The sequence below is a fragment of the Rhodnius prolixus genome, unplaced genomic scaffold (genome assembly GCF_049639745.1).
Source record: "Rhodnius prolixus isolate KJV_2025 unplaced genomic scaffold, Rpr scaffold_7, whole genome shotgun sequence".
In the NCBI taxonomy this organism is placed as follows: Eukaryota; Metazoa; Arthropoda; class Insecta; order Hemiptera; family Reduviidae; genus Rhodnius; species Rhodnius prolixus.
In genome coordinates, this window is record NW_027411582.1 from 27699120 (window position 1) to 27723888 (window position 24769).

The window sequence follows — 24769 nt, forward strand, 5'->3', positions numbered from 1 at the left end:
CTTATTTGTATTGAGCAACTGCGTAAAGCCAGTTAAAAATTATAAAAATTGCAGAGAAATGTTTCTATTTAAATTTGAAAAGAATTCTATGGCAGTAAGACCCCCGTTTGACGCTGTTTCAACGTAACGTGCATTTTTAAATAACTATAAATGTTTATATTAATTCACAATTAAAACACAGCCCGAATTATACATATACTGTGTTGCCTTAAAATTAAATGAGTTTAAATATCAGTAAATAGAAATGTCTACAGCGATCATATTTCAGGTGCTCAGGTGATAGGACTTAGGTGAATCATTGTTCTGGGAACTTTAGAACATAAATACAAATATTTAATTAAATTACAAAAACGCTATTTCTTAAATAGCTTGCTCATCAAGAAAGGAAAAGGCAGACGACTTTAGACAACTTCTTATATAAATTCAGATAAATTCCTCATGAGGAAGAATCTTTCTTAACAAGACTTTGCAGTAATATAGAGAGCTGGAATTAGAGAACCTAGAAATTAAATAGAACAAAAAGTGAAAAGGCGACTTAAATTATTTTCTAGACCCAGTAGACAGGCTTCTGTCAGAGATTCGGGATAATAATCATCTTCAATGTACAGAACGATAAGAGATCCGGAATGTAAGGGTTGGTATTCGATCAATTTCTTAAATACAATCGATAATCACACTCCCTAAAGGAAAATTCTATCTGGACATTATTATGTTTTTACCCTTATCGTCAATAATGATATTTCCATCTCTATTTGCCAAAGACTTGTGATAATAATTTTCCAGCTTCACATTAGATTAGCTTTAATCCAATAGTGACTAGTTCTCTTTTCGCCACACTGCTAATAAAATACTTCTCTTTGCTTGAAGCGAAATGCAAACTTTTTTGGGTGAACGTATTAAGTTCCACATTCTAATTCCAAATGTACACAACACCTAGGCACATTCTTCAACAATGTGTGCAAATAATCATTAATATTTCGAAACAATATTTTCCCGGTAAACAAAATCGTATGATTTAAGTTTTGATATTTTCTCTATACAAAAGATTTAGGCAAAGATTGGGCACATCAAAGTACACATTACGACTCAAGAACAATGCGTAGCAGCAGTAGGAATATATTTGGTTACAATTATTAACGCTTGAACGAAAGTAAAAGATGTAAACAAAAAAAATTTCAAGATGGAGAATAATATTCTAGTAAACTGCTAAAAAGACAATTTTTAAATTGATAAGTTCAAGACAAAAATAGTTTTTAAAGATTTTATACTTCTTATACTGTTTTTTTTACAGCCACGACTTTACATTTTTGGCAATGCTGTGTTTTATGTTTGTAAACAGTTTCTACACAAATTTTATTCATTTTTATACCTCTTTACGAGCAAACAAAATGGAGACTTAATGAACTAAATAACCACCTTTCAAAGAATTTATATGTTATGATTTTACTGTTCAGGTAAATATTGCTGACAAAGCTGGGTAATCATTCTAATATTTTACATGATGTACAAATACAAATGGATAAACATTCATAAAAATAAATAAAATTCGCTACAAGACCAAAAGTTTCATTTCTTATTTTTTTGTCGAGCTTCATCTATCCCCTGATTAAGTTAATTTAGTTCAACGCTGATGAGAGAGGGCGCGTATCCTCTGCGTTAAATGGGTTCTTACTAAGTGGCAATAAAGGGTATAAACCATATGTTTCTTTAACAAAGAAAAATGCATTATTTAATCAATTATTCATACAAAACCAACAACAAAATACATACACACAATATTAGAATGACACTCGCAAAAAAAAAAATCTAATATCACAAATAATTATTTGTCCGAATTTAGACAAGAAAAATGAACTCAAGGCCACAAAATAAATAAAGAACATAATAATTTGTTCATATTTTTTAATTTTGCATAAAAATGGCACCAATAAATTTTTTATGAGAATTAAATCTTAATATTTATTTTTTATAAATCATATAGGCCTTTTTATTAATTTCATTTTTAATCAGAATAAATATAATTATCAGAAAAGTTCGATTTCTTTCTTAAGAAAGAATATGCTAACAATAACAAGAGTAAATTTTTTTGTTTCTTGTACAACAAAACTACTTTTCAAATTCTAACCATTGGGACGGTCAACAGTGTAACGACATAGCACATAGAAAAAGTCATAAAATATAAATATATAATATTTATGTAATATATATACGAGAATATAATAATGTATTTTACAAAATAATAAAACATGTTTATATATATATGTATAAATAGTTGTACACAAGTAGGTTTGATAGGTCCAAATTCAAATTTGATATAGAACCTAATTATATAAGTATATTTTAAATTTTTTTGAGCATTAGAACTCTTGAGATTCCTATGCAAATTATAAAAGCAAATAAATAATTTTTAAATCTCCAAGCTTATAATTATTGAGAATTTTTGTTTTTTTTTAAATATAATATTTAAATTCACTCAGGAGTTTTCATACAGCACAATGGAGGGATTAAGTTGTCTATTTTGTTTTAAATTCTATATCTGATAATTTCTTAGATCTGAAAGAAAATATATAAACTGATATTAATATAAACAAAAAAATAAGACTTGGTTGCAATTTAAATAGTATCAAAACACGTAAAACCTCGAATTACTGCAATTTTTATGGTACTTATCGACACGATTTCTTTTAAGTAAGTTAGAATTCTTACTTACAGTATAATTATCTTTAAAAATTTATTTGTTTATTCTTACGATACTGGACTCTCTAGAAGTAAGCACGTCAAACTATTTGTCTCTCAAAGATTGGATTGTATCTCGCTTAAGTAAAAGGCTGGCAAAAGTACTTATTTAAACAAAAAATCGAAATGCAAAAAAAATGGAAAAGGAATTCAGGTAAATTTCTAAAGGAGCAACCTTAGGTTAAGAATTTTAGAGACATAAAAGGAATGGAACTTTAAAAACGGTTAAGGAGGAAAGTTTTACTTTGGCTGGTATTCGTAGAAAGAATTAATCCTGAAAAAGTAACTGGCAAGCTACTGAGTGACTAAGACGTATGAAAAATTCTATCGATCTAAGCCATGATGGAATGGTGATCAGTTTATGGATGCAAAAATCTTCCTTAACGTTCACAATTTGATGGATTTAAATCAGGACAATTTGAATCGAATTCATTCTAAACAGGGACTGAATCGGGATAACTTCTGGTCATAAGTAATGGAAGATCCACATCCTCGAAGATGAGAAAGTATGGTAATTTCAATTCATTTTCAGTCCTTTATTTTTGTCATATTCATGGTTAGATCATCGAATCGGGTAATCATTAGAATAAATATGTTTAGAGAGTCGTTGTTTGAAAGCTAAAATAAAACTTTAACTTTTCCACAGCACAAATAATTTTGCAAAAAAAAAACAAAAAAAAAACGAAATTCAATCTAGTTAAAGTATGTATTTTTTAAATGATTGAAGTATAAATCCATACTTCATAAATAACAGATTAATAAAATACCTCATGACATCATCTGAATGTAAGTCTCAAGTAATTGATTGAAATCTGCCTTGCCAATATTCATTTTAACTGAGGCTATTGATTTAAATAATTGGGTACCAGTTAAAAATTCGGGTAGTTTGGTTAAATATTGTGACCCACTTAAAAAATCCATTCCTAACAACTGTTCTTGAGATAATTTCAGTACACCTGTAATTAGAAAACAAAAAAATAAATCGTGAATTTAATAAGAATAGAAATTGTGATTCCAGAAGGTATCAGCTGAGTGGTTAGCGAATACGCAGAGATCACGGGTTCGAATCCAGCTGCTGGCCCTAAGATTTTCTCTTCCTAATTAATTTTTACAGCTCACTGTCAGGTGATAGACAGTGTTGTCTGTAACGAGAGAACAATGTTCGGAGGCATATATATATATATATATACTCGTAATTAAATTATAGATTATTTTAAATAATGATTACCTATAGCCGTTCTAAATAAGAATTCATCACCATCTCTAAGAAAAACATCCCATATTCTGGAAGCAAGGTCTAAACTCATTGCTTTTGCGTATATTGTATAAACCCAATCTAATAAATACAGATCTGGTGTTAATCTGCAACTATCTAGATGCTCACAAAGTTTTGGTAAATTTTCCTTCAATAAGGCTTTGTATGTAGCATAATAAGCTTCCATCTGCAACATAAATAATTGTATTTAAATTTAAAATTAGTGCAACAACAGGTTTTTAATCATTACCTACAGCCGTTCTGTATAAAAATTCAACACCATCTATAAGAACTAGAAAAGCTATAAGATTGAAGCGATTCGAATGGCCTATTCGGCCTGATTCGTTTAATCAGGACGGCAATATCCAATTGGTTCTCTGTCCATTTACCAAACAGTGAAGGTACAGTCTGCGAACGAAAAGGTGCTGATAAATATTAAATTCATTGACAAATTCTTAGAGGTTCCTTTGGACAGAGTACTCATTTGAAAAGATCACATTGGAAATGTGAATTTAAAAGCAGAAAAATACTTCAATACTATGAGAAAGTTCACACTCAAGAAATGAGGCGCGGACCCCGGGTGCCCCTAATGATTTACAGTTCCACAATCCGGGTGTTTTTTGACTTCGGGACTCACTTCTTTAGGCAGGCTGGAGAGTCAACTTTGTGCTCTCTCTGTGTTAGACACTTGGGAGTAATTCCTCTTACGTAGAATAAGAAGTATTGTACGATCGATATGTTTTAAAATTTGTAAGATGCCAATTAGCATCAAGGCACATGAGAAGCGCAAAAAGAAATTAAAGTTAAAAATCAATTAAAGAAACAATGAAGTCATACAATTTTTATAGTAACATACAAAATCATTAACTTTTAACAGTTTAGTTTAAATTACCTACACACTTTTAATTCCATGACAGAACGTCAATGGCCTTGAGCGCTAGTCTCGCTTATTTAGTTGCTTTCGCTTGGATTACGTTTGTTGTTCAAGTGAGTAGGTTATATTAGTGTATTACTGTGACTAAGTTGACTTATTTTCATTTTAAAAAATGAATAAACGTAAACAAGATTTACAAATTCCAGCAGAGGAAAGTGATCTACTAGCTATTACTCCATTAGGTGCAGGACAAGAAGTTGGAAGATCATGTATTATGGTAGAATATAAAGGGAAAAAAATTATGTTGGATTGTGGTATTCATCCTGGATTAACCGGAATGGATGCATTACCTTTCGTAGATATTGTAGATACAGATGAAATAGATTTATTATTAGTTTCCCATTTTCATTTAGATCACTGTGGAGCTTTACCATGGTTTTTGTTAAAAACTAGCTTCAAAGGAAGATGTTTTATGACACACGCAACAAAAGCTATCTATAGATGGTTGGTTTCTGATTATATCAAAGTGAGTAACATATCTACTGAACAAATGCTTTATACTGAAAGTGATCTAGAAACTAGTATGGATAAAATTGAAACTATTAATTTTCATGAAGAAAAAGAAGTGGGTGGTGTAAAATTTTGGGCTTACAATGCAGGCCATGTATTAGGTGCAGCTATGTTCATGCTTGAAATATCTGGTGTAAAGTTGTTATATACAGGTGATTTTTCTAGACAAGAAGATAGGCATTTAATGGCTGCAGAAATTCCTTCAATACGGCCTGATATTCTAATAACAGAAGCAACTTACGGGACACATATACATGAAAAACGAGAAGAGAGGGAAGCCAGATTTACTACTTTAGTGCATGACATTGTAACAAGAGGCGGTAGGTGTTTAATTCCAGTTTTTGCTTTGGGACGAGCTCAGGAATTGTTGTTAATATTGGACGAATATTGGAGCCTCCACCCAGATTTACACGACATTCCAATATATTACGCTTCATCGCTAGCTAAGAAATGTATGGCCGTTTACCAGACATATATTAATGCCATGAATGAAAAAATTAAAAGGCAGATTGCTGTCAATAATCCATTCGTATTCACTCACATATCAAATTTAAAAGGGATCGACCAATTTGAAGATATAGGACCTTGTGTCGTAATGGCATCGCCAGGTATGATGCAAAGTGGTCTATCAAGAGAACTATTCGAATCTTGGTGTACTGACTCTAAAAATGGTGTTATAATTGCTGGTTACTGTGTAGAAGGTACTTTGGCAAAAACAATTTTATCAGAACCTGAAGAAATTGTAACTTTAAGTGGCCAAAAATTACGGTTGAATATGTCCGTAGCATACATATCATTCTCTGCCCATACAGACTATCAACAGACTAGTGAATTTATTAGAAAATTAAAGCCACCGCATATAGTGTTAGTACATGGTGAACAAAATGAGATGAGCCGTCTAAAGTCCGCTTTACAAAGAGAATATGAAGGTGATTCAGAGAATAATATTCAAATTTATAATCCAAGAAATACTGAATCAGTGGAGTTGTATTTTAGAGGCGAAAAAGTTGCCAAAGTCATGGGTACCTTGGCAATGAATGCTCCCAAACCAGGCGACAAGCTATCTGGTATACTGGTTAAAAGGGACTTTAATTATCATTTGTTAGCACCGAGTGATCTATCTAAATACACGAGCTTAGCAACAAGTTCAGTGGTTCAGCAACAACACATTCCATATAATGGATCATTAACAATTTTAAGATCAATGTTAGCACATATAGCTTCTCCTCTACTTCCAGTAGATATTAAAAAGCTTAGAGCTTTCAACTGTATAGATATAACGCTTAACAAGAAAACTATAAGTTTAGAATGGATAGCTACCCCAGTTAATGATATGTTTGCTGATTGTATTTTAACAGCAATAATTGAATCAGAAACCGTCGATCCAAACGTTTGTCCACCAAATGTTCACATGAAGATGGACAGAATGCATTTCAAAGAATGTGTTATAGAAATGTTGCAAGATATGTTTGGTGAAGAATGTGTACCGAAAATATTTAAAGGTGATAAATTACATGTGACTGTAGACAATAAAAAGGCTAATATAGATCTATTAAGCTTAGAAGTTAAATGCAAAGAAGATTCAACCCTACAGCAAGTGGTACAAACGGCTATTAAAAAACTTCATGAAGCGTTAACACCTTCGTCAGTATATTTTCCAAAAGATGATAATGCTGAGCCAACAACAATAGCTTAAATTTCATGAATTTGTATATATTACGTATGTATGTAACCTTTATTTATGTACATTTAATAATAACAATAAAAACTGGTAAATAAAATTGATCTTAGTTTAGTAGTACTTTTTTTTAATAACTTTTACAATGATCGACTCAGGATTCTTTATATTAATCCAAAAAAGCGGCAATAATTGTAAAAATATTTCTTTAAGATGGTACAGATTTTCAAAATATAATTCCATTTGAGAAGGTGAACCCAATTATTACAGAAAACGTTTAAAGAAACAAAAATATTATTAAAAAAAAAATCAATTTGGTAATTAGGTGTAAACCCACACAAATTATGGGTTACGGACTAAGGATGTGCCTCAAAATTTTACTCTTTTTTCAACTACTTTTCATGTAATATAAATATTATACATTTATTTCTAATATTTTATTTCAAAACTAAGGAATTAAAAATCAGTAATTTCTATTAAATATTGTTATAATCAGGGCGCTAACTTCAGAAGGAAGTGGTCCCATTCAAAATGGTGCAACTTCTCTCCAGTTTTAACATTTCTGAAGCAATATCTTAAATCGCTAATACAAGTTTATTTAATATTCTATAGGAGTTTCATTTCTAATTAGAACTTGTACTTTCAAAAAAATAATGCACTAGGCAGGAGAGAGAAGTAATACCATTGAATGATGAAGAAAAGTACTATGCTATGTGTATAATTATATTTTACTCACCAATGGCTGGTCTAAACTGTAGAAAGCTCTATGACATGGTCGGTTGAGTAAGTTAGCAAAACATACAAATGCGTCTGGTGCATCCATATTAAGTATTAATACAGCTGCTATAAAAGACATTCCTTGGACATAACCAACATCTGGTCTATAGCACACATATGCTGCCAATAAACTATGCAACATATCATAGTATGGACCCTTCTAAAATATTATTTTATTTTACTCTACTGAAAAGTAAAGTATGTGTTAACTTGAAAAAAAAAATATTGATTTCATACCTTTTGAAATATACATAAATGAGGAAAAGTTCGACTAATATCTAATTGAATTAATTCCATGCTAGCTTCTCTGTCCGCAACATCTCTATCTTTGGAAGGTTCATCTATTGAATCAGTACTACCTGCTGCACTTTTCAGCCTTTCTAAAGCCCTGAAAATATTTACTGTGAAACTCTTAAGTTACTATCTCCAATAGAATTAAATACAACTAAAAGTGATAAATTTTTGAATGGTTGAGTTGGTCTTAAGTAATATTAAAAATCTAGGTACATTTCTTGTAATCCCTCTTTCTTCTAATTGTTGCCTTCATTAAGAACAATTTTCAAATTTACTTTCCATTCTAATGGTCAAAAAAAAAATCTAAAAATTTTTTTCCTGCAGAAACATAACACAATTTCATTTAGTAAGTAGTTACCAAATTTAAGAAAATCGTAGGATCGAAAAACAACAGATATAATCAGAAACCTACTCTGCGAAGTTGTATTCTACTTTTTAAAAATTTGAAATTATAAATTTTGAAAGTTCTTTAGAGGCCGAAAACAGATGTTAAAATCGTGCGTAGTTCTCGTGAGATTGTGGTTTAACACATTGGTTTTTTCTTTAGATTGCAGCGCCATAGTCAGAAAGGAGTCCAACAGTGATGAAACTGTTGTTATTGAAGTTTAGGAGTTAGAAGCTTGCGCGTCCAACGCCCTTGCAAGCAACAAGTGAAGGACTATCAGAAAGGGTATATTTAAGTAGTTATTGTGCACTGGGATTGTTACAGGTTTCTAGGTTATTGTAAAAATTAAGGAGGCAAGAAAGGAGTATCTGGCTAATGAAAAAGGGCATAGATGTCTGAGTGGAGAGTTAAATTGGAGACACAGAACAGGAGCGTTATACAATATGGTGATTAATTTTACATGAAAGAATTGAATTCTCTGGATGCTAGATTATTTCACGGAGTCCCCTCGCAGTGTTTTCTGAAAAGTAAGCTTGTTTGAGAACACGTTCACGGTTGATTTTCGTTTCTGAAATTATCTTTTAGTCTAGTATGCAGATTCTTTTAGGTCAACTGCATTAATAAAGTCCAGAGCAACATTCCTACATGGAAGCCGATATTCTTCTCCAGTTAAATGTGCGAGAGGGATAAGTTTATGTAAATAAAATAAAAATAAGATAACATTTATTTCCATTCTAGTTTATTTCGATTTTTTGCATTAAGAGGAGGCAAGATCAAGGTGTTCTTCCGTCAAGGCAGCTTTTTAGGAATTTTCAAAACGTGGCAGCTAAATCGCACTCAATATGAGCACAATTGATGGATTTTAAAAGAAACATTTAACATTGAATGCGAAAATGTAATTTAAATGAAAAATTAGGCTTAAGCAACTATATAGATCATGGACCAATCCCTAAAAAAAAAAAAATTCTGAGTTATGAACCACATTAAACAGGTACTACAGTTAAAAATACAATTTCGAAAAATTAATGTTCTGTAGCATAAAAAAAATAATATTTTTAAAGCACATTCATGGTTCGATTTATATTTTAAAAAGTTTTTTCTTAATTTTAACAAATTCTCCTTCAGTTTGACTCGAGTTACTATGTGCAAGACTGGTAATTAAAATAACATTCTGTGAGAACCGCAACAAAATGTAAAAAGAATTATAAAAACATTCCTTTATTTTCCAAAGACCGATAAAAAAAAAGTGTGATTGTGAGAAATAAGGAACAAAGCGTCTATTGTTGTTAAAGAGGATGAAAAGAATGCACATGCTCATTACATAAACAAATATAAATAAAAAAGCAAGGTCATCAAAAAAAAAAGATTACACGATTAAAAAGTACCAAAACATGTTTTAAAGTAATTTTACACCCAACAAATCTCTTAAACAATCTTTTTATAAATTTAAAACTTATACTGTTTGCACAAACTATTTTTAGACTGATCACTCTTCTGTTAAACAAATTGCCTAAATTTGGATAAAAATTAAAAAGAAAGAGAATGTAGAGACAAAGCTTCAAAGTACCCTTCTATGCTTATATCTAAATAGGAATCTCATAAAATAAACCCAATTCTCTTACTTATTCACAGATGATCGCGTAAAATACGAATGTTAATTTGAACAACTTTTCCTCGCCAATTTTGTAACCCCTGGGATGCCAATAATAAGAATGCTTCAGCCTCTTTGGGAATGGTAGAAAGAAGATGTAGAATTAAACCCGATGAACAGACAAATCTAAGCAGGCCTCAAGGAAAATGGACATTTCTCGTCTTCTCTCTTTTTTTTTTACGAAAAATCTATCTGTCATGCGTTTTTACACAAAAATGTAACAGAAGTAGACTACCTAGCGAAATCCTGTACGGTGACAATCATTGTATCGCGATCAAATGGCAATTTGAGTACTTCGTTGTACTTTATCTGGGACTCTATGAAAGAGTAAAGTCAAATGAAGTAAACATTTTTGATTTTGACTGTTGGTACGTCTATTGCAATCATTTCTGGTGGCTTAGTACGAAAAATGAAGGTGATGTCATCTGCCAAAGAGGTTATGACCAGTATTTTCTGGTTTCCTACAGTTGCTACAGTTTTTTCTTTTAAACCTTTTCAACCAGTACTTTTAAGATTTTAAATAGTACGAAGGGTTCAATTGTTAAAAAAAAATTCTTAAATTCTTAACAATAAGATAAATTTTCAATGTCAGTTGACTCAACTGTATATCAAATGTAACAATTCTTAAAACAAACAATTCTTAAAGCAAATAAAGCTAAACAATCACTTTATCTCTAATGTAATTGTTAAAAAAACTCAATAAAAACCATTAGCGAGGGGAACGCCAAAAAAAAAAGATTCATAATTTATTTTATATGAAACTATAAAGATACCTTAAAATATTATTTAAAAAAAATATATAGATACCTCGAAACACAAATGTCGTACAGATCATGAGTTATATTGAGATCATTAGTTAATGCTAATCTCCATAATTTTCCACGCACGCATGGTGGTATCCCTTGCCACCATAATTCTTGCGTCCTTTTTTGATTTTTCCTTAAAATAAAGAAAAATTCGTTAAATATTTAAAAATCACTGAATAAACAATTCATTAATATAGGAATTCATAAGCAAACAGTCATTGGAATAGTTATGTTTTTAATGATCTTCTTTGTAGCCTTGGAAATTTTATTAAAAACATCATACATCACGTATACAATAATAATAAAAATATTATTATTATTTAAATAAAAAAAAAAATTATCATTAAATAAACAATAGGATGCTTATCACACTGGAATACTTAATAGATATTTAAAATAAATAATCACGAATGAATAAAGAATGCGTCACTCAATACTGACAATCAATTCTTTAGATTCCTAAAAGTTCGTATCACAAACAATTTTTGCGTTTGTTTTACACGTATTTAGACCTTCAGATGACATTGATGATAATTAATGACCTCAAAACAATTTGTATTATTAGCAATAACTGGAGCATAGAGTCTATTGAAAGCTCAACTTTTTAGAGAGAGAGTAAGGTGGGGGAAATAATCTGATCATTTTCTAGAAAACTTTGTCAATTGAAATCACGAATACTTTTATCACTAAAATATTATATTCAAGAAAAATTGAAGTAAACTTTTTATAGGATTTTTTTTAAAATACTTTTGGCGAGAGTTATCTTTATGGTAGTTAATAATCTATCGGATATGGAATGATATTTATTTTCACAAAAAAATGAGACAACAAAGCGAAAAATTTTTTTAAAGATTGCTCGAGAAAATTAAATTTAAAAAAAAAAATCGACGCAATAAATTGGCCGATAGAGAAGATTTTCTCAAATTTTGTAATTTTACTTACATAATTAGTCCCTATTATTAGGGGATGGAGGGCCGTTACATTTCTCTGAAATGGCACCTTGTACGAAAGCTTCCATACCACACGGAAAAACTGAAAGACTATTCAGTAAAATTTGAATGCTCGTTTGATGGAACTGAAAACTCAATTGACTGGACCAATAGTGGAACACATAAATAAATAACTGAAGATCAAATTTGTACTTTCAGCAATGTTTCATTTTCGAAGTAACCTCTCTACATACTCCATGCAACGAGAAACGTACACACTGATTCATTTGCAAAATTCACTTTTTGGGACTCGGGGTCCTTAAAAATCATTAAAAAAAAAAGCTGTAAAAACTTAACTGTGAACAATTTGAGATAACAGCACTATATCCTCAAGTAAAATTATATTTTACTATATCACTAATTCTATTTTCAATAATCTACTTCATTTTTACAGCTTTAAAAATTTTTTATGGGCATTCCTAACATTAGTACGAAGCTTAAGATTTCCCATTCGCTAACCTTCTACGTATCCTTCTTCTGTCTCCTTCATTTATATAAGACTTACAAACAGATCAATACTCTCAGGAACAAACAATAGAACAGTTACTTTTCTCTTCCAAATACTACTCACTCAAAAGCTCATTTCCGCAATCCTTTTTTATTTTTAATTATTAAAACTGTATCTGAATTTGATACAATAAAAACTTGTATCTTCATTAATAACATTGTCTAAACGGTAAAACAAATTATTTTTACACATTTTTTCGAATATAATTTCACTAAATGTTAATTTCAAGGTATTTAAAAATTCATAATTACCAATTTTCGGAAATCTTACGATTTATAAAAAGGGGCAGCAAAGTTAAAAGAAAAAATGACTGAATTTCACTTTTTTTACATTATCTTTTTACATTATTATTACAAACATAACATAGTAGTTCTTTTTACAAAAGAAATCTGTAGATAAGCTCTATATAAGATCTATGGTACACATCGCGTTCAGAGATTATGAGTATCATTAAGACTTCTAGTCATTTCAAAAACTTACACCAACCAATTTCCAAAATTCCTTGCCCTAAAACGAATTTTCTGGCCCCCCCCCATTGCAGTTAATTTTTTATAGATACTAGTAAGGTAGCTCTAGATACATAATATTTTAGATCTGTTTGGGTTGTTTGCTCAAAAAAAGATATTTCTGATATTTCTTTTTTTTTTTTTAAAAAAAAAAAAAAACTATCATTAGAGGATGCGAAAACTGAACTTTCAATTAAACAAAAAATTCTCATTAGGCCATAGCAAAGGTCAGTCTCTTTTTTGAAGTTGTCTTATACAGCAGTTAGTCTTATTATGAATTCTATATAGTAGAGTCTATTGTAAGTGTAAAGTGCTTCTTATTGTTTGGAGAACACCATTTTTGGAGTTCATTACATTTAGTTTATAAATGTTTTACGCCGACAATGCAGCAACTAATGACTAATATTGCTCTACAATAAATAAAAACCCAAATTAATTAAATATTATCATAATTTATTTACATATGCTGCCATTTAGGTAGTATCTCTTGAATCCATATCTTGGTGGCATTGGCTAATTCATCTTCAGCTTTTAATTGGTTCTGTAACATTTTCTTCCTTTGTTTTGCTTCCTTCATCTCTGTAAAAAATAAATAAATAAATACATAAAAACATGTTTAGTATTTTAATGAGCAATAAAGTAAAAGGAAATAGAATTTCAAGCATCAAGTAATCTAAATTTTCATTACACTTCTAGAACTATAATACTTTCACCACTGAGTATTGTTCTCACATCATTAACGTCGCACAATGCGAAATGAATTTAACAAAATTATAGGAGAAAACGTAGTATTCAAGTATAAGGAAATTATTTATTGTAAGACAGATTATTGGTTCCGCGTTTCAGAAACTTCTGTAGTCCTTCTTCAGCAAGACTGCGAGAGAATCATGATGTTATGGAAGATGGAATGTTTCTTCCAAAATCTTTTATATTCCATGCCACCAAAAATTCTCTTTCTCATTTGAAGAAGGTTACAAAACGTAGGTAAAAACAAAAACCCTTTAAGGAAACTTACACTTCGTTGAGTCATTAATTGAGTCCATCGAGTAACCATTACAAATTTGAGTTGAACTCTTTCATAATAACGCATAATATGTAGTGTAACTTACACATAGAATCAACATGTGACAATTTTTATGTTTTGAACTTCAATTTCGTTACAAATCAATCATAATTTTGATTTTAATTTATTTTTTCCCATTCTATGAATCTCTAAGAACTTTTTAATCTGCACATATCATTCATTTATAAATATGTAAAAAGAATTTTATATTTTTGTATTAATTTCGTAACTATAAGTGACTTATTTAAATTTTTTTATATATAGATATAAATTGTGTAAAATAACAAATCTTTGAATGTTGCAACATATAATTGTGCTATCTCTATCTTAATATTGTTATAACCAACTTATTTATTGGCAAACAACATTATGTATCTTTACAGCAAATACGATACTACTAAGAAATTCTGTGTTTTTTACTTTTTATTTTTGAGATAAGCTGGACTTCCCCAGCGCTGAGATTATTTTCTAAAAACATTTACCAGATTTAACACTTTGTTTTGGTTAAAACTAAAAATATCAACAAGTTAACGGTAAATAAAAAGGTGATTATAATAAAAACGATTAACCAAAAAAATTGATAAAGTTATAATACTAACAATAAATAACTGGAATAAGTGCGTCATTATTTCTCTGACGCGATTAATTCATAAACAATACAAAATGGTAGGTTTAACTTTAACAAGTCATCAAGAACATTAATTCAAGCAATTGATTACATAAACTGTAATTACGTTCGCTTATATTCAGTTAATATTTTCTAGTAAAATAAAATTACTATCTGATGCGTTTAATTGTAACTATGTATTAATAATTACGTCTAGAAATTATTATTATTGTTATTTCTTTAGATGTTATTTATGTATAGAAATTCGTAGAATTAAGAATTTTTACATTTTTAATTATTTTAACAAGAATTAAATAAATAAAAGAAAGAAATAATAAACATTCTAGGGTGAACATAAAAGACATTATCTAACAGCGATTTATGTAATTATTTTTTGCTTTTCACGCTCAGAATTTATGCCAAAAATATAGTTGTCTTAATAGTAAACATATTATGTTGTTCATAATAAAAAAGATAATAGAAGAATGCTTGCTGACATCGCAGCTCCCTTACTCAGAACCTAACTCAACTTCAACATCTCGTGTAAAGAAATTTCGATCGAAAGAGTAAAGGCACTGATTGATTAAACCCAAAAACCTTGAACAATAATATAGACAAATCTGAAGGGAATAATTATAATTATTAACTAACTGACTACTAAGTGTGAATATTACTGAACGTGTTTAATTATCTGTATCTAACTAAATAGGTGATGTGGGAATAAAAAGCATGCAAGCAAGTGAGACTAGTTCAACACAACCCACCATTACACCGCGCAGCGCTATCGACAAATTTGGAATTATTACTTTACTGTTATACCAAATATCTTACCCAGAAGCCCCTAAAATCTCTCTTTTCTTTTTTTTTTTTTTAATTTTCTTCAAATAAGAGTGTCACTTTTTTGGGATAATTTAAGAAACCTTGCTTCAAAAATTAGTTTTTTCTTCAATTACCATTTTTCCTTAATTCCATTATTTAGACAGAATTAATTAAAAAATATACCAATTTTCTTCGATAAATGCTTTGATAATAGAATCAGGCTCATTAGGTAACCGGATTGCCATGGATTAGAGGCGCTGCCCTCAAAGCTAAGCTCTACCACAAGACGGTTATGATTTTCGTCTTAACCTTGGACTTTATTTAACTCGGTAATACGAAAAAAAAATTCTGTGAAATTGCGTAAAAACTTCTTCCACTTCACCTGATCGGTAGATGACTTTAAAGGTTCCCTGGCTAAAAATAAGCATTACTTTACTTTAATAAGAACCTTTACGATGTTTAATGTAAATAGTTTAATGGAAAGCGCTGAAATAATTTTTCAAGAAAATCGTGGAAAACTGAAAAGAAATCGCTTGAATAAAGTCGCTTTTCCGAATTGACAGAGGGCCAAGAAAAACTTACCCATGGAAAGTGAAAATAGTATCAAAACTGAATATGAACTTTCCAAGCTTTTGAGTGACCTGAACTTTCAAAAGAATTAAATTGAAATAAACTACTATAATAAAATGTACAGATTGGGAGACGACCGTGTGCTCCTCGCGACATTTTTTTATTACTATTTATTAACAACTTCCTTCACATGGTGACAATATAAACATATAAAATGGCCACCAAATATTTGGTATTGTAAAATTAACTTACAATTAGCGTGCAAAAAAAAAAAAACTACAATATTATGATAAACAAAAATAAAACATGTTTAAATAAAATCAAAAGAAAAAAAAAATAAATCTGTTTTGAAAGTAAACCTGATATGCCAAGGAAATGACCTTTAATGAAACAGTTTTATTTTAAAGAATTCTTAATTTTCACTTTATTTTTCTTACATATCTTTTTTTAATTTCAATTTCTTTAATAAGATAATAAAATGATGTTGTTAAAAATGAAAACCCAAATACCTTAAAAGATTAATATGGCTTTCTCTTACTCCTTAGTAAGTAGTACTACGATCACGTCCAATTTTCAAAACGAAGTTTTTCCCTCAAATATAAATATTTTGGTTTTAACACTGGTATGGAAAGTAACAATTTCATTTTTGGGAAATTAAGGAGAAGAATTAGGGTAGCCATTCCTCTAAAGCAGGGATCCCCAAACTTTTTACACAGGGGGCCCCAGTTCACTGTCCCTCAGACCGTTGGAGGACCGGACTATAAAACAAACTATTTAAAGTAAAAACAAAAAACAAAACGGGAACAAATACAATATTTCAAATAAAGAAAAAGTAGATTTAAATCACCAAACTGCCCAGTATTTCTGTGGGAACTATGGGCCTGCTTTTGGCTAATGAGATGGTCCAATGTCCGATTTAGTTATAGTGCTTTGCCTTTCTTCCTACTTCTGGCTGTTATTTTAACACTGTTTTCGGAGCCGTGACGCGTGCATCCCGCGCGTCATCGGAAGTAGTACTGTACATGAGCGACACCACTGCCACATATAGTGCTCCTCTCAACCACCAATGAAAGAGATGCCCCTTCCGGAAGTGCGGCGGGGGCCAGATAAATGTCCTCAGTGGCCCACGGGCCGTAGTTTGGGGACCCCTGCTCTAAAGCATGGGTACAGATTTCTGGGGGGTCCTGATGGTACATTCTCAAAAGGTGGGAAGTATTAATTAATTCAGGTAAAAATTGATAATTTTTTTTTTTTTGGCGCATCAACAGCTGAGGTCATTAGCGCCCGGAGCTTTTTCCAGTGCACTGCCGGCCTCCGGACAGTGAGCTGTAAGAAGCTCCTAGGAAGAGAAAATCTAAGGGTCAGCTGCTGGATTCGAACCCGGGACCTCCGCGTGGGAGTCCAGTATGCTAACCTCATAGCTAATCCCTTCCCTTAAAATTGATAATTATAATTAATATTATTATTTATAATACGAGGTCGTGTGCAAAGAGTGAGTCCGAAAAATAGTAATGCTACATATTTATTAATTTAAAAATTATATAAACCCTAATTATGAATTCAAACATATAACACTGGGAAGTACTAGCACAGCAATGTATGGCTTCCAGCCTGTAATGTAATCTTAAATTATTTATTATTACTTTAATGAAGTACATGTTAAGCCTGAATTGATTAATAATATTTGTGAGAATAAAAATATACATATATATATAAGTGTTTGTAAATACTTCTAAAATCTCGATTTTGAAATAAATTGCTTACAGAAAGTCTACGAATCTTTCGAACGATTTATTTTACCTACTGATCAGAAAAAGACCATTCACTTTTGTTGGAAATTTTTTAAGAGAACGCAAAAGGGCTTCTTTATAATAGTAAGCCTGAATGAAAGCTAATCAATTTGTTGTAAAAATTCTAAATTAAAAAATACATATCATTTAAATTCTCGTAAAAAGCAAAAAAAACTGATGACCACCGTGTACACCACTTTATTTTTAAACAAAAAACATTTAAAATTTAATTTATCTTACCTCTTTTTCTTGCAGAAGTTATTATACGATTATGTTGATTAGAGTGTGCTAATTGTTCTTGTTTTGATTTAGCTGGTAACCACGCTGGTCTTTCCAGCTGTATTAATCCAGTGCTACCAAGGACTCCATGACTGGAATCACCACCAGTTGATTGTCTTTCCTAAAAAAATTAATGACTTTATCAATTATAAATTCTATGCACTGATTGAGATTTAAAACAGTGTGAAAATAATAATAGTAATAATAAATCAAAATGCTGAAATGCTTGTATTCTTCAACTTTCTTTTGATAAATTTGATTTAAGAAATACAACTTGGAAAACCTACAGGAAGGCAACAGGTATTAATCCAGAAAACTAGTTTTGAAGGAATACAAGTTAAGCTACGCGATTTGCCATTATCTAAAATATTATTTCTCGCGTGAATAACAGTGAAGATAACTGACTAAGTGAGAAATTATGCGAGGTAATTAAAGCACTGACGATCAGTGTGTAAATAAAAATGGGAAATTTAATTAATATCGTACATAGTACCAAAAGTCAGCACTAAAAAATCATACCTTGCTGACTTTTCTAAAGAAGTATCAGTAATTGGGAAGGCCGTGCCCTTCATGGGCTATTGCACCAAGCTGTGTACTATTATTACAAAAAAGGATCATGAAATACAAAGTGGAAATTTTATCTCTTCTAATCCCATTCTATGAGCCAATCGCTTAAATCTATAATTTTTTCAACATTTTTTTTTAAAGTTGAAATGTTTTTTGCTTTAAAGGAAAACTAGCAAACTGTTAATAGAAGTAAGATATAAATATAATTGTAAAATATTGTATAATTTTTTTTTTCGAAATAAACAAATTATAAAAACAAAATGGAAGCGAAGACTTATAGAACAAGGATAGAATACTAGATAAAACTAGTGCGTAGTTCAATGCTATCAACGGGCGAGAGGCAGCATATGTTGGATGAGAACCAAATTTTATCTAAGTTTTTTTTATCAAATTACCCAGAAAAATCGAAAACAAAGTTCAATGCTATTTACTATCTTTAAAAACAAATGAACTAATTGCTCACAATTAACCACGAAGTAATGTAACTTTGTTACCTACAACTAATAATTAAAATTACTAGTATATTAATGCGATATTTAATTTACTACTTTAATAAGAACGTTCTAAATTATTTCTAAAAGATTCTGCAGGGGGAGGAGCAAAAAATAATCATGAAACGTTTCCGTTAGTAAGTGATTAGTTAATTGGCAATTTGATTTATTTAGGAAACATCATTCACATAACAACCAGCATTACGGGAATCAATTTAATTTATATAAAATGATTGACCGTAAAAATGTGAAAAATGGACAGAAACGACAGATTATCAGCCAACAACTATTAATTGTATCGAAATTCACAACATAGTCTGATCTGGGCAAAACTGGTAAGTCCCAACTGTCAAATCAAAACAAAACATGAGATCGACGAAAAAAACAAGAAGGTTATTTCAAGGTCTGTTGTGCAGTAGGACGTTAGCACATTATTTGAAACTTCCAAGATTTGAAACTAATTTACAAAAATGAATTAAGTACTCAAACGGCAGGAAGTGGCCTACACCTTGTACGAAGTTCTTTTATTTCCATGACCGTAGTGGTATCATGAAGAGGTATTATGCAATAGTATTTAGAACGGTTCTGTGTCGTTTTTAATTTTTTCCCCGAAAATAAAGTGCTCAATGGAAGCAATAGTCACGGATTACGAGTCCATTCCTCCGGGTTATTGAGTAAGTAGATCGCGATTGGTATTGCCAACTTTTACAATAAATGATCAACTTGGATTTGACCTGACTGCCCTCCATAATGTCTCATCAAGGTCTCACTATAGTCACCCTTTGTTAATATAATATATCTTTTATACGATCCAAAACCAATATCAAAATTTGTACGATGACGAAGGACCACTTCCTTCGAAGTTTCAACTATCTAAGACCTCGCGTACTGCGGCATAATTTTTTCTTTATCTGGCAGTGATATGACATACAATTTTTTTATATAAAGAACTATACTACTAATAAAACACTCCTTTGGTTTATACATTAATGTGCTTGTAAAAATTCAGACAAGAACTAAATAGCAACAGAACACATTAGCTAATATGAAGTTAAATTATTAATTTTAAATAAAATCAATTTACCTCAGATAGACCAGAAGGTGGACTATCAGTGCCACCGTTTTTACTAAACAGGCTCCATCCATCAGAACTGATATTTTTTCCTTTCCAACCAAAGACCCCTCTGAAACATATTAAAATGTAAAAAATATAAGAAAATTAAATAAAACGAAGAGACGCTAAAAAATATACAATGTAAGTGAGAAAATTAGCACGCAGCAGCATCGATCTTTTGAAAAATAATCAGCATGTCCTTCAAATATTTATTGACCTTCTTTTTAACGATAAAAAAAAAAGACAGGAACTAAAAAGCAACAGAGCATTTAAATGCAAGCTCACACTTATAAACAAATTATACAATGAAATTTATGTTTTGAATTAATAATTCAAAACTTCATTGATAGTACTATAAATAATGTTTAATTTTTTTTTTCATTCCTTTCTCTAACAATCAGTAATTACTAGTTCCTCTGGCAGTATTCAATTATTATCAGAAACACAATTTGAGATCCTCTAAGTTAGAAAACACTTTTTAAAAGTAAATAGTATGTGTTTAATGTAAGCTCAAGTCTGCGTTAGTATACAGGAAAAAACGAAAGGTCGTAGGAAGCCATTAAAGCAACTTTAAATGAAACTTACAGAAAACATTATATTTCGTTTAGAATATAAAAGAAAATTTCTCAACTTTTAGTCAAAATTTCCTTAACCGAAAAGGATTAATCATATTTCTTTTAATTGTGAGAAAATTTATCCTAGATTTCTTAAAAACTTTTCATATATGTATATCAATTCTTGTTAAGCTATAACTGTTGGATTTTTTTTTATATAAACATTTATTTTAAGGGCTTCCAAAGGAAGTGTACTATGTCTTTATCTCATTTCATTTCAGCACTTTATAGTTTTACCACTTGTATAAAATCAGAATTTAATATATTGCTAAAATAAAAGAAATAAAGAAAAAACGCTTAAGCAGAGTAGGGAATCACTTGATGAATTGAAGTTATTTTTTTTCTATCGCCTTAGATCCTTTTATCACTATTATTTGAAATTCTATACATAAACAATCATTTTAGGCTGATTTCTGGGACGTCAAGTAGTCCCGAAAGAACAATTTTATAAGGAGGTTACTAACATTTCGTAAAAATTGAAGATATAAAAAATGTAAAGATTAGAACCTTGCGAATTGTAGTACTCTTAAAATAAAGTGTCTTTATTATATATATCACAAAAAAAAATAATTGATTGACCCATTAAACCAGAAATTGGCCAGATTAAATGTATAAATGCCAAATATTTCATTCCGTTTATAAATAAAACAGCATCAATATTTTAGTCTAAAAAGAAAAGAGACCAAGGTTATTTACACTTATAATAAACAAGTTAATCATTCGAACATACTTAAAGCAAATTATAATTGTGTTTTTAGTGAAAAATATAAAGTCTAGCGTGAACATTGTTTTCTCTAACTACAATTCACAATGTTGTAACTTATAAAGATAGAACTTCAAATTAGGAAGTTAGAACTTTTCTAAGGTGAGTGTACACCTCTCCGCCCAGTTAATCAACTAGGTTCTACAAAAATCTCATTTGTATAACCATTTCTTGAAGCTAAAACATCTCTTCTTCTTCAAAAAACAAAGAGTATACCCTCCTCTCACTAATCGGTAAATACACAAACTGTTTGAGTAAGCCAAATTCTCACTTAAGTCCAACTATTAAGAAAAAGGCTACGTAATCCTAAACGCTTAGAACACTAAGACCTCAACCATTAACCATCGGTGTGGGTTAGCATGTCTTGGATTGAGTTAGCAAAATGCTTGAGAAGAGAGAGGTGCAGATTCAGGGGCATCTAACTCTCTAGTACCATATGTTCTCTTCGCTTTCACCTATAAGAGTTTTCTCTAGATATTCTGAGAATGGCTGCCTTTGTTAATTTTCCTAAATGAGGAGGTACGAGATTGAAGATTACCTGAACATTTGTGCTATAATAAAAAACGTACACTTTACATTATTTATTTCTTTTGCTGAACATGGAAATGAAAGGTAAATCGTTATGGGTTTTAGCAATATGTCTGAAAGTAAAACAAAACCAATAATGTGAAATTAACGTCATTAAATCACACAAAATAAATAAGGGTTTTTTGGCACATCTCCTCAGAAATTCTGTGGAAAAGTTGTTATTAGGAAGTTTTCAGGGCGAGTACAATTGACTCTCCTCATCGGCAGATTATTTAGGTTTAGAGGATTGAAGAATAGTTGTCATAAATAATGCAAGCACAACTTTCTCTAACAAAAAAGCTCAGAATGAGCTGAAAATTTCAAACCAACTTGAATAAAATTTAATTAACATTCAAAAAAAAAAATCGCTACAAATTAGAATATAAAAATAAATATGTTGGTGATTCATTAAACCAATTGCTTATATTTAGGCACAATGCTAGTACCTATACAACGACTGAAATATTCATTGAATGAAACTACGTCATTAAGTAATAACTTTGTACGGAATGAGTCATTCAAAATGAAATAAGGAAAATATCTTATCACTCTCATGACGTGTGACATGTAGACGCGTGAGAACCGCAATCACATGGCAGTGTTAAAACAAGAATTGAATCACTCAATGTTTACCTCACAGCACAAGTAATTTTTCTTTCTTCGTATCCTTCCTTATTTAAGTCCTTTTTTTAAAAAACCTTTTTATAAGCAAATCTTCATTTGAACACTATAATAAGCAGGAAGTTGATTAAATGAACCTGATGTTTGATAGGATGGAAAAATAAAAGCTAGTTTCAGTCATATTTTGCTGAGCTTTCGACCTAGAGACTATGTTATCTTCAGGGCTTATTGTCTATATGATATTTTTACATGGTTATTGTTAAGTTGGTATATCCTCTGTCTTGTCTTGTTGAGTTCACAAGCAGACAACAACCATGCAAAAATTTCATGTAGACAATAAGACCTAAAGATGACCTAGTCTCTAGGTCGGAAGCTCGGCACAATAAATATATATTATGACTGAAACTGGCATTTATTTTTTCATCCTATTGAAATAATGAATCAGTCACCAAACATAAATGAACAGTAACTGATGTTTGATGTCTTTTTTTAGCAGTTTTCTAAATTAATGTTTTTTTATGTTTCCTCCTTTATTAACCAATTAAGTAAAATGCTATTTGAACAATTTAAACATACCACCTACCTGCTAAAGAATGCAGATATTCCTTTTCGCTTTGGTTTGCTTCCATCTGAATCTTCAGACAAACTGCTACAATTTCCAATTGATATCAAGGAACAATTATCACCATTATCGAATAAACTTCCAAAAGTAGAATCACCATTTGTTGATGGGGAAGTATCACTTAAACTGGACACAGTACTAGAAAATGAACTCACTTCAGTGCCTACTCTATTTAATAATGGTACACCATTGCACTTACTCTCTGATTTTTCACTCTTTAAGTCACTATGACAAATAAGATGTATCTGCTTTGTTACAGGGCTATACGCTAAAGGAAGGGAATGCAAAGCATTATCCAATGGTACAGGAGTATTTGGATTTTTATTACATTTACCACAACAGTGCCCATCACATACACAAGCATTTGTTTTTTCATCAACATCAACTTGTACTTTATCTTCACTAGGTGACACTATCCCATTCCGTAAAGTACAATCAGGCCAGGTTTTAAACCAATTATTATTACCTTCTTTAGACCCTTCATTCAATTCTTCAACAGAGGGGCTTGTTGATTCTTCATTATTATCACTATTACCATCATTTTCATTATCTAGTACAGGAACACTTTGACTTTTCAATTTATGAAGAAACACTTTTTGTAAGTAATGTCCTGGTTTCATACGAGTTTTAATTTTCACCTCTTGAAAACTAGTAGCTAACTGAGAATCACATATAATTAAATTTTCACTTTCATTTACGCCTTGTAACTGAGTTTCACTAAACTGATTTTGTCTACAATCATCCACAGGAGCATATTTAACATCAACGCCGTTCCGTTCTTTAGCCGAAGTTACAGTCTTCATTTTAGGCGAGAAAGCGCCTATTAACTCTTTCCTAAGAGCCCATAATTTTGCTAAAATGCACGAATAACATTCACTCACACTAACTGCCTTCTATAAATCCACTACAACCAGACGGATGAAGTAAAACGAAAAGAGATTCACAGTCCCCACCATTTTACCTTGACAGGGTAACTACCAACTTTCATTTACAAAAATTCTCTCTTTTGAGAAAAACAAAATGTAATTTGTAGTCCTCATTCCAATGTAATGATTTTCATATGATCTTAGTTAATCGATAAGTAATGAAATATTAATAATTAGCATGCAAAATTTTTTCTTAAATAGATTATTCTACTCAAATGGTGTCAACTTTACTCTTAAGTTTGCGAACGCACTTTCTTAACAGGAACTTTTTTCTTAAAGAATAAAAAAAAATTCTACCTTCACTTTTAAAACTTTCTATTTAAACCG

The 24769-nt window shown here is 30.5% G+C and overlaps 2 protein-coding genes across 2 annotated transcripts; one reads left to right on the forward strand and one right to left on the reverse strand.

Moving 5' to 3' along the window:
• Positions 1–276: 276 nt before the first annotated feature.
• Positions 277–24549, reverse strand: LOC141447267 (TBC1 domain family member 12-like). The gene is made up of 10 exons (XM_074114648.1): positions 23478–24549; positions 20300–20399; positions 18119–18278; positions 13491–13608; positions 11028–11159; positions 8128–8278; positions 7850–8050; positions 3965–4178; positions 3504–3692; positions 277–2553 (listed from the first exon to the last, which is right to left on the reverse strand). The coding sequence occupies exons 1-9, from the start codon at positions 24317–24319 to the stop codon at positions 3505–3507; spliced, it is 2106 nt and encodes a 701-aa protein (XP_073970749.1). The 5' UTR covers positions 24320–24549; the 3' UTR covers positions 277–2553; position 3504.
• Cpsf73 (cleavage and polyadenylation specificity factor 73) lies at positions 4943–7410 on the forward strand. The gene has a single exon (XM_074114649.1). The coding sequence runs from the start codon at positions 5038–5040 to the stop codon at positions 7129–7131; it is 2094 nt and encodes a 697-aa protein (XP_073970750.1). The 5' UTR covers positions 4943–5037; the 3' UTR covers positions 7132–7410.
• Positions 24550–24769: the final 220 nt, after the last annotated feature.

What these genes read in the sequence shown, in the direction of transcription:
- Cpsf73 (XM_074114649.1), top strand. Translation starts at nt 5,038, where the DNA reads ATGAATAAACGTAAACAAGATTTACAAATTCCAGCAGAGGAAAGTGAT.
- LOC141447267 (XM_074114648.1), bottom strand. Translation starts at nt 24,319, where the DNA reads ATGAAGACTGTAACTTCGGCTAAAGAACGGAACGGCGTTGATGTTAAA. An exon ending in ATATCTGCATTCTTTAGCAG is followed by an intron (nt 20,400 to 23,477) that starts GTAGGTGGTATG and finishes AATATGTTTCAG; the next exon opens with AGGGGTCTTTGGTTGGAAAG. An exon ending in CTTATTTAGAACGGCTATAG is followed by an intron (nt 3,693 to 3,964) that starts GTAATCATTATT and finishes TTCTAATTACAG; the next exon opens with GTGTACTGAAATTATCTCAA.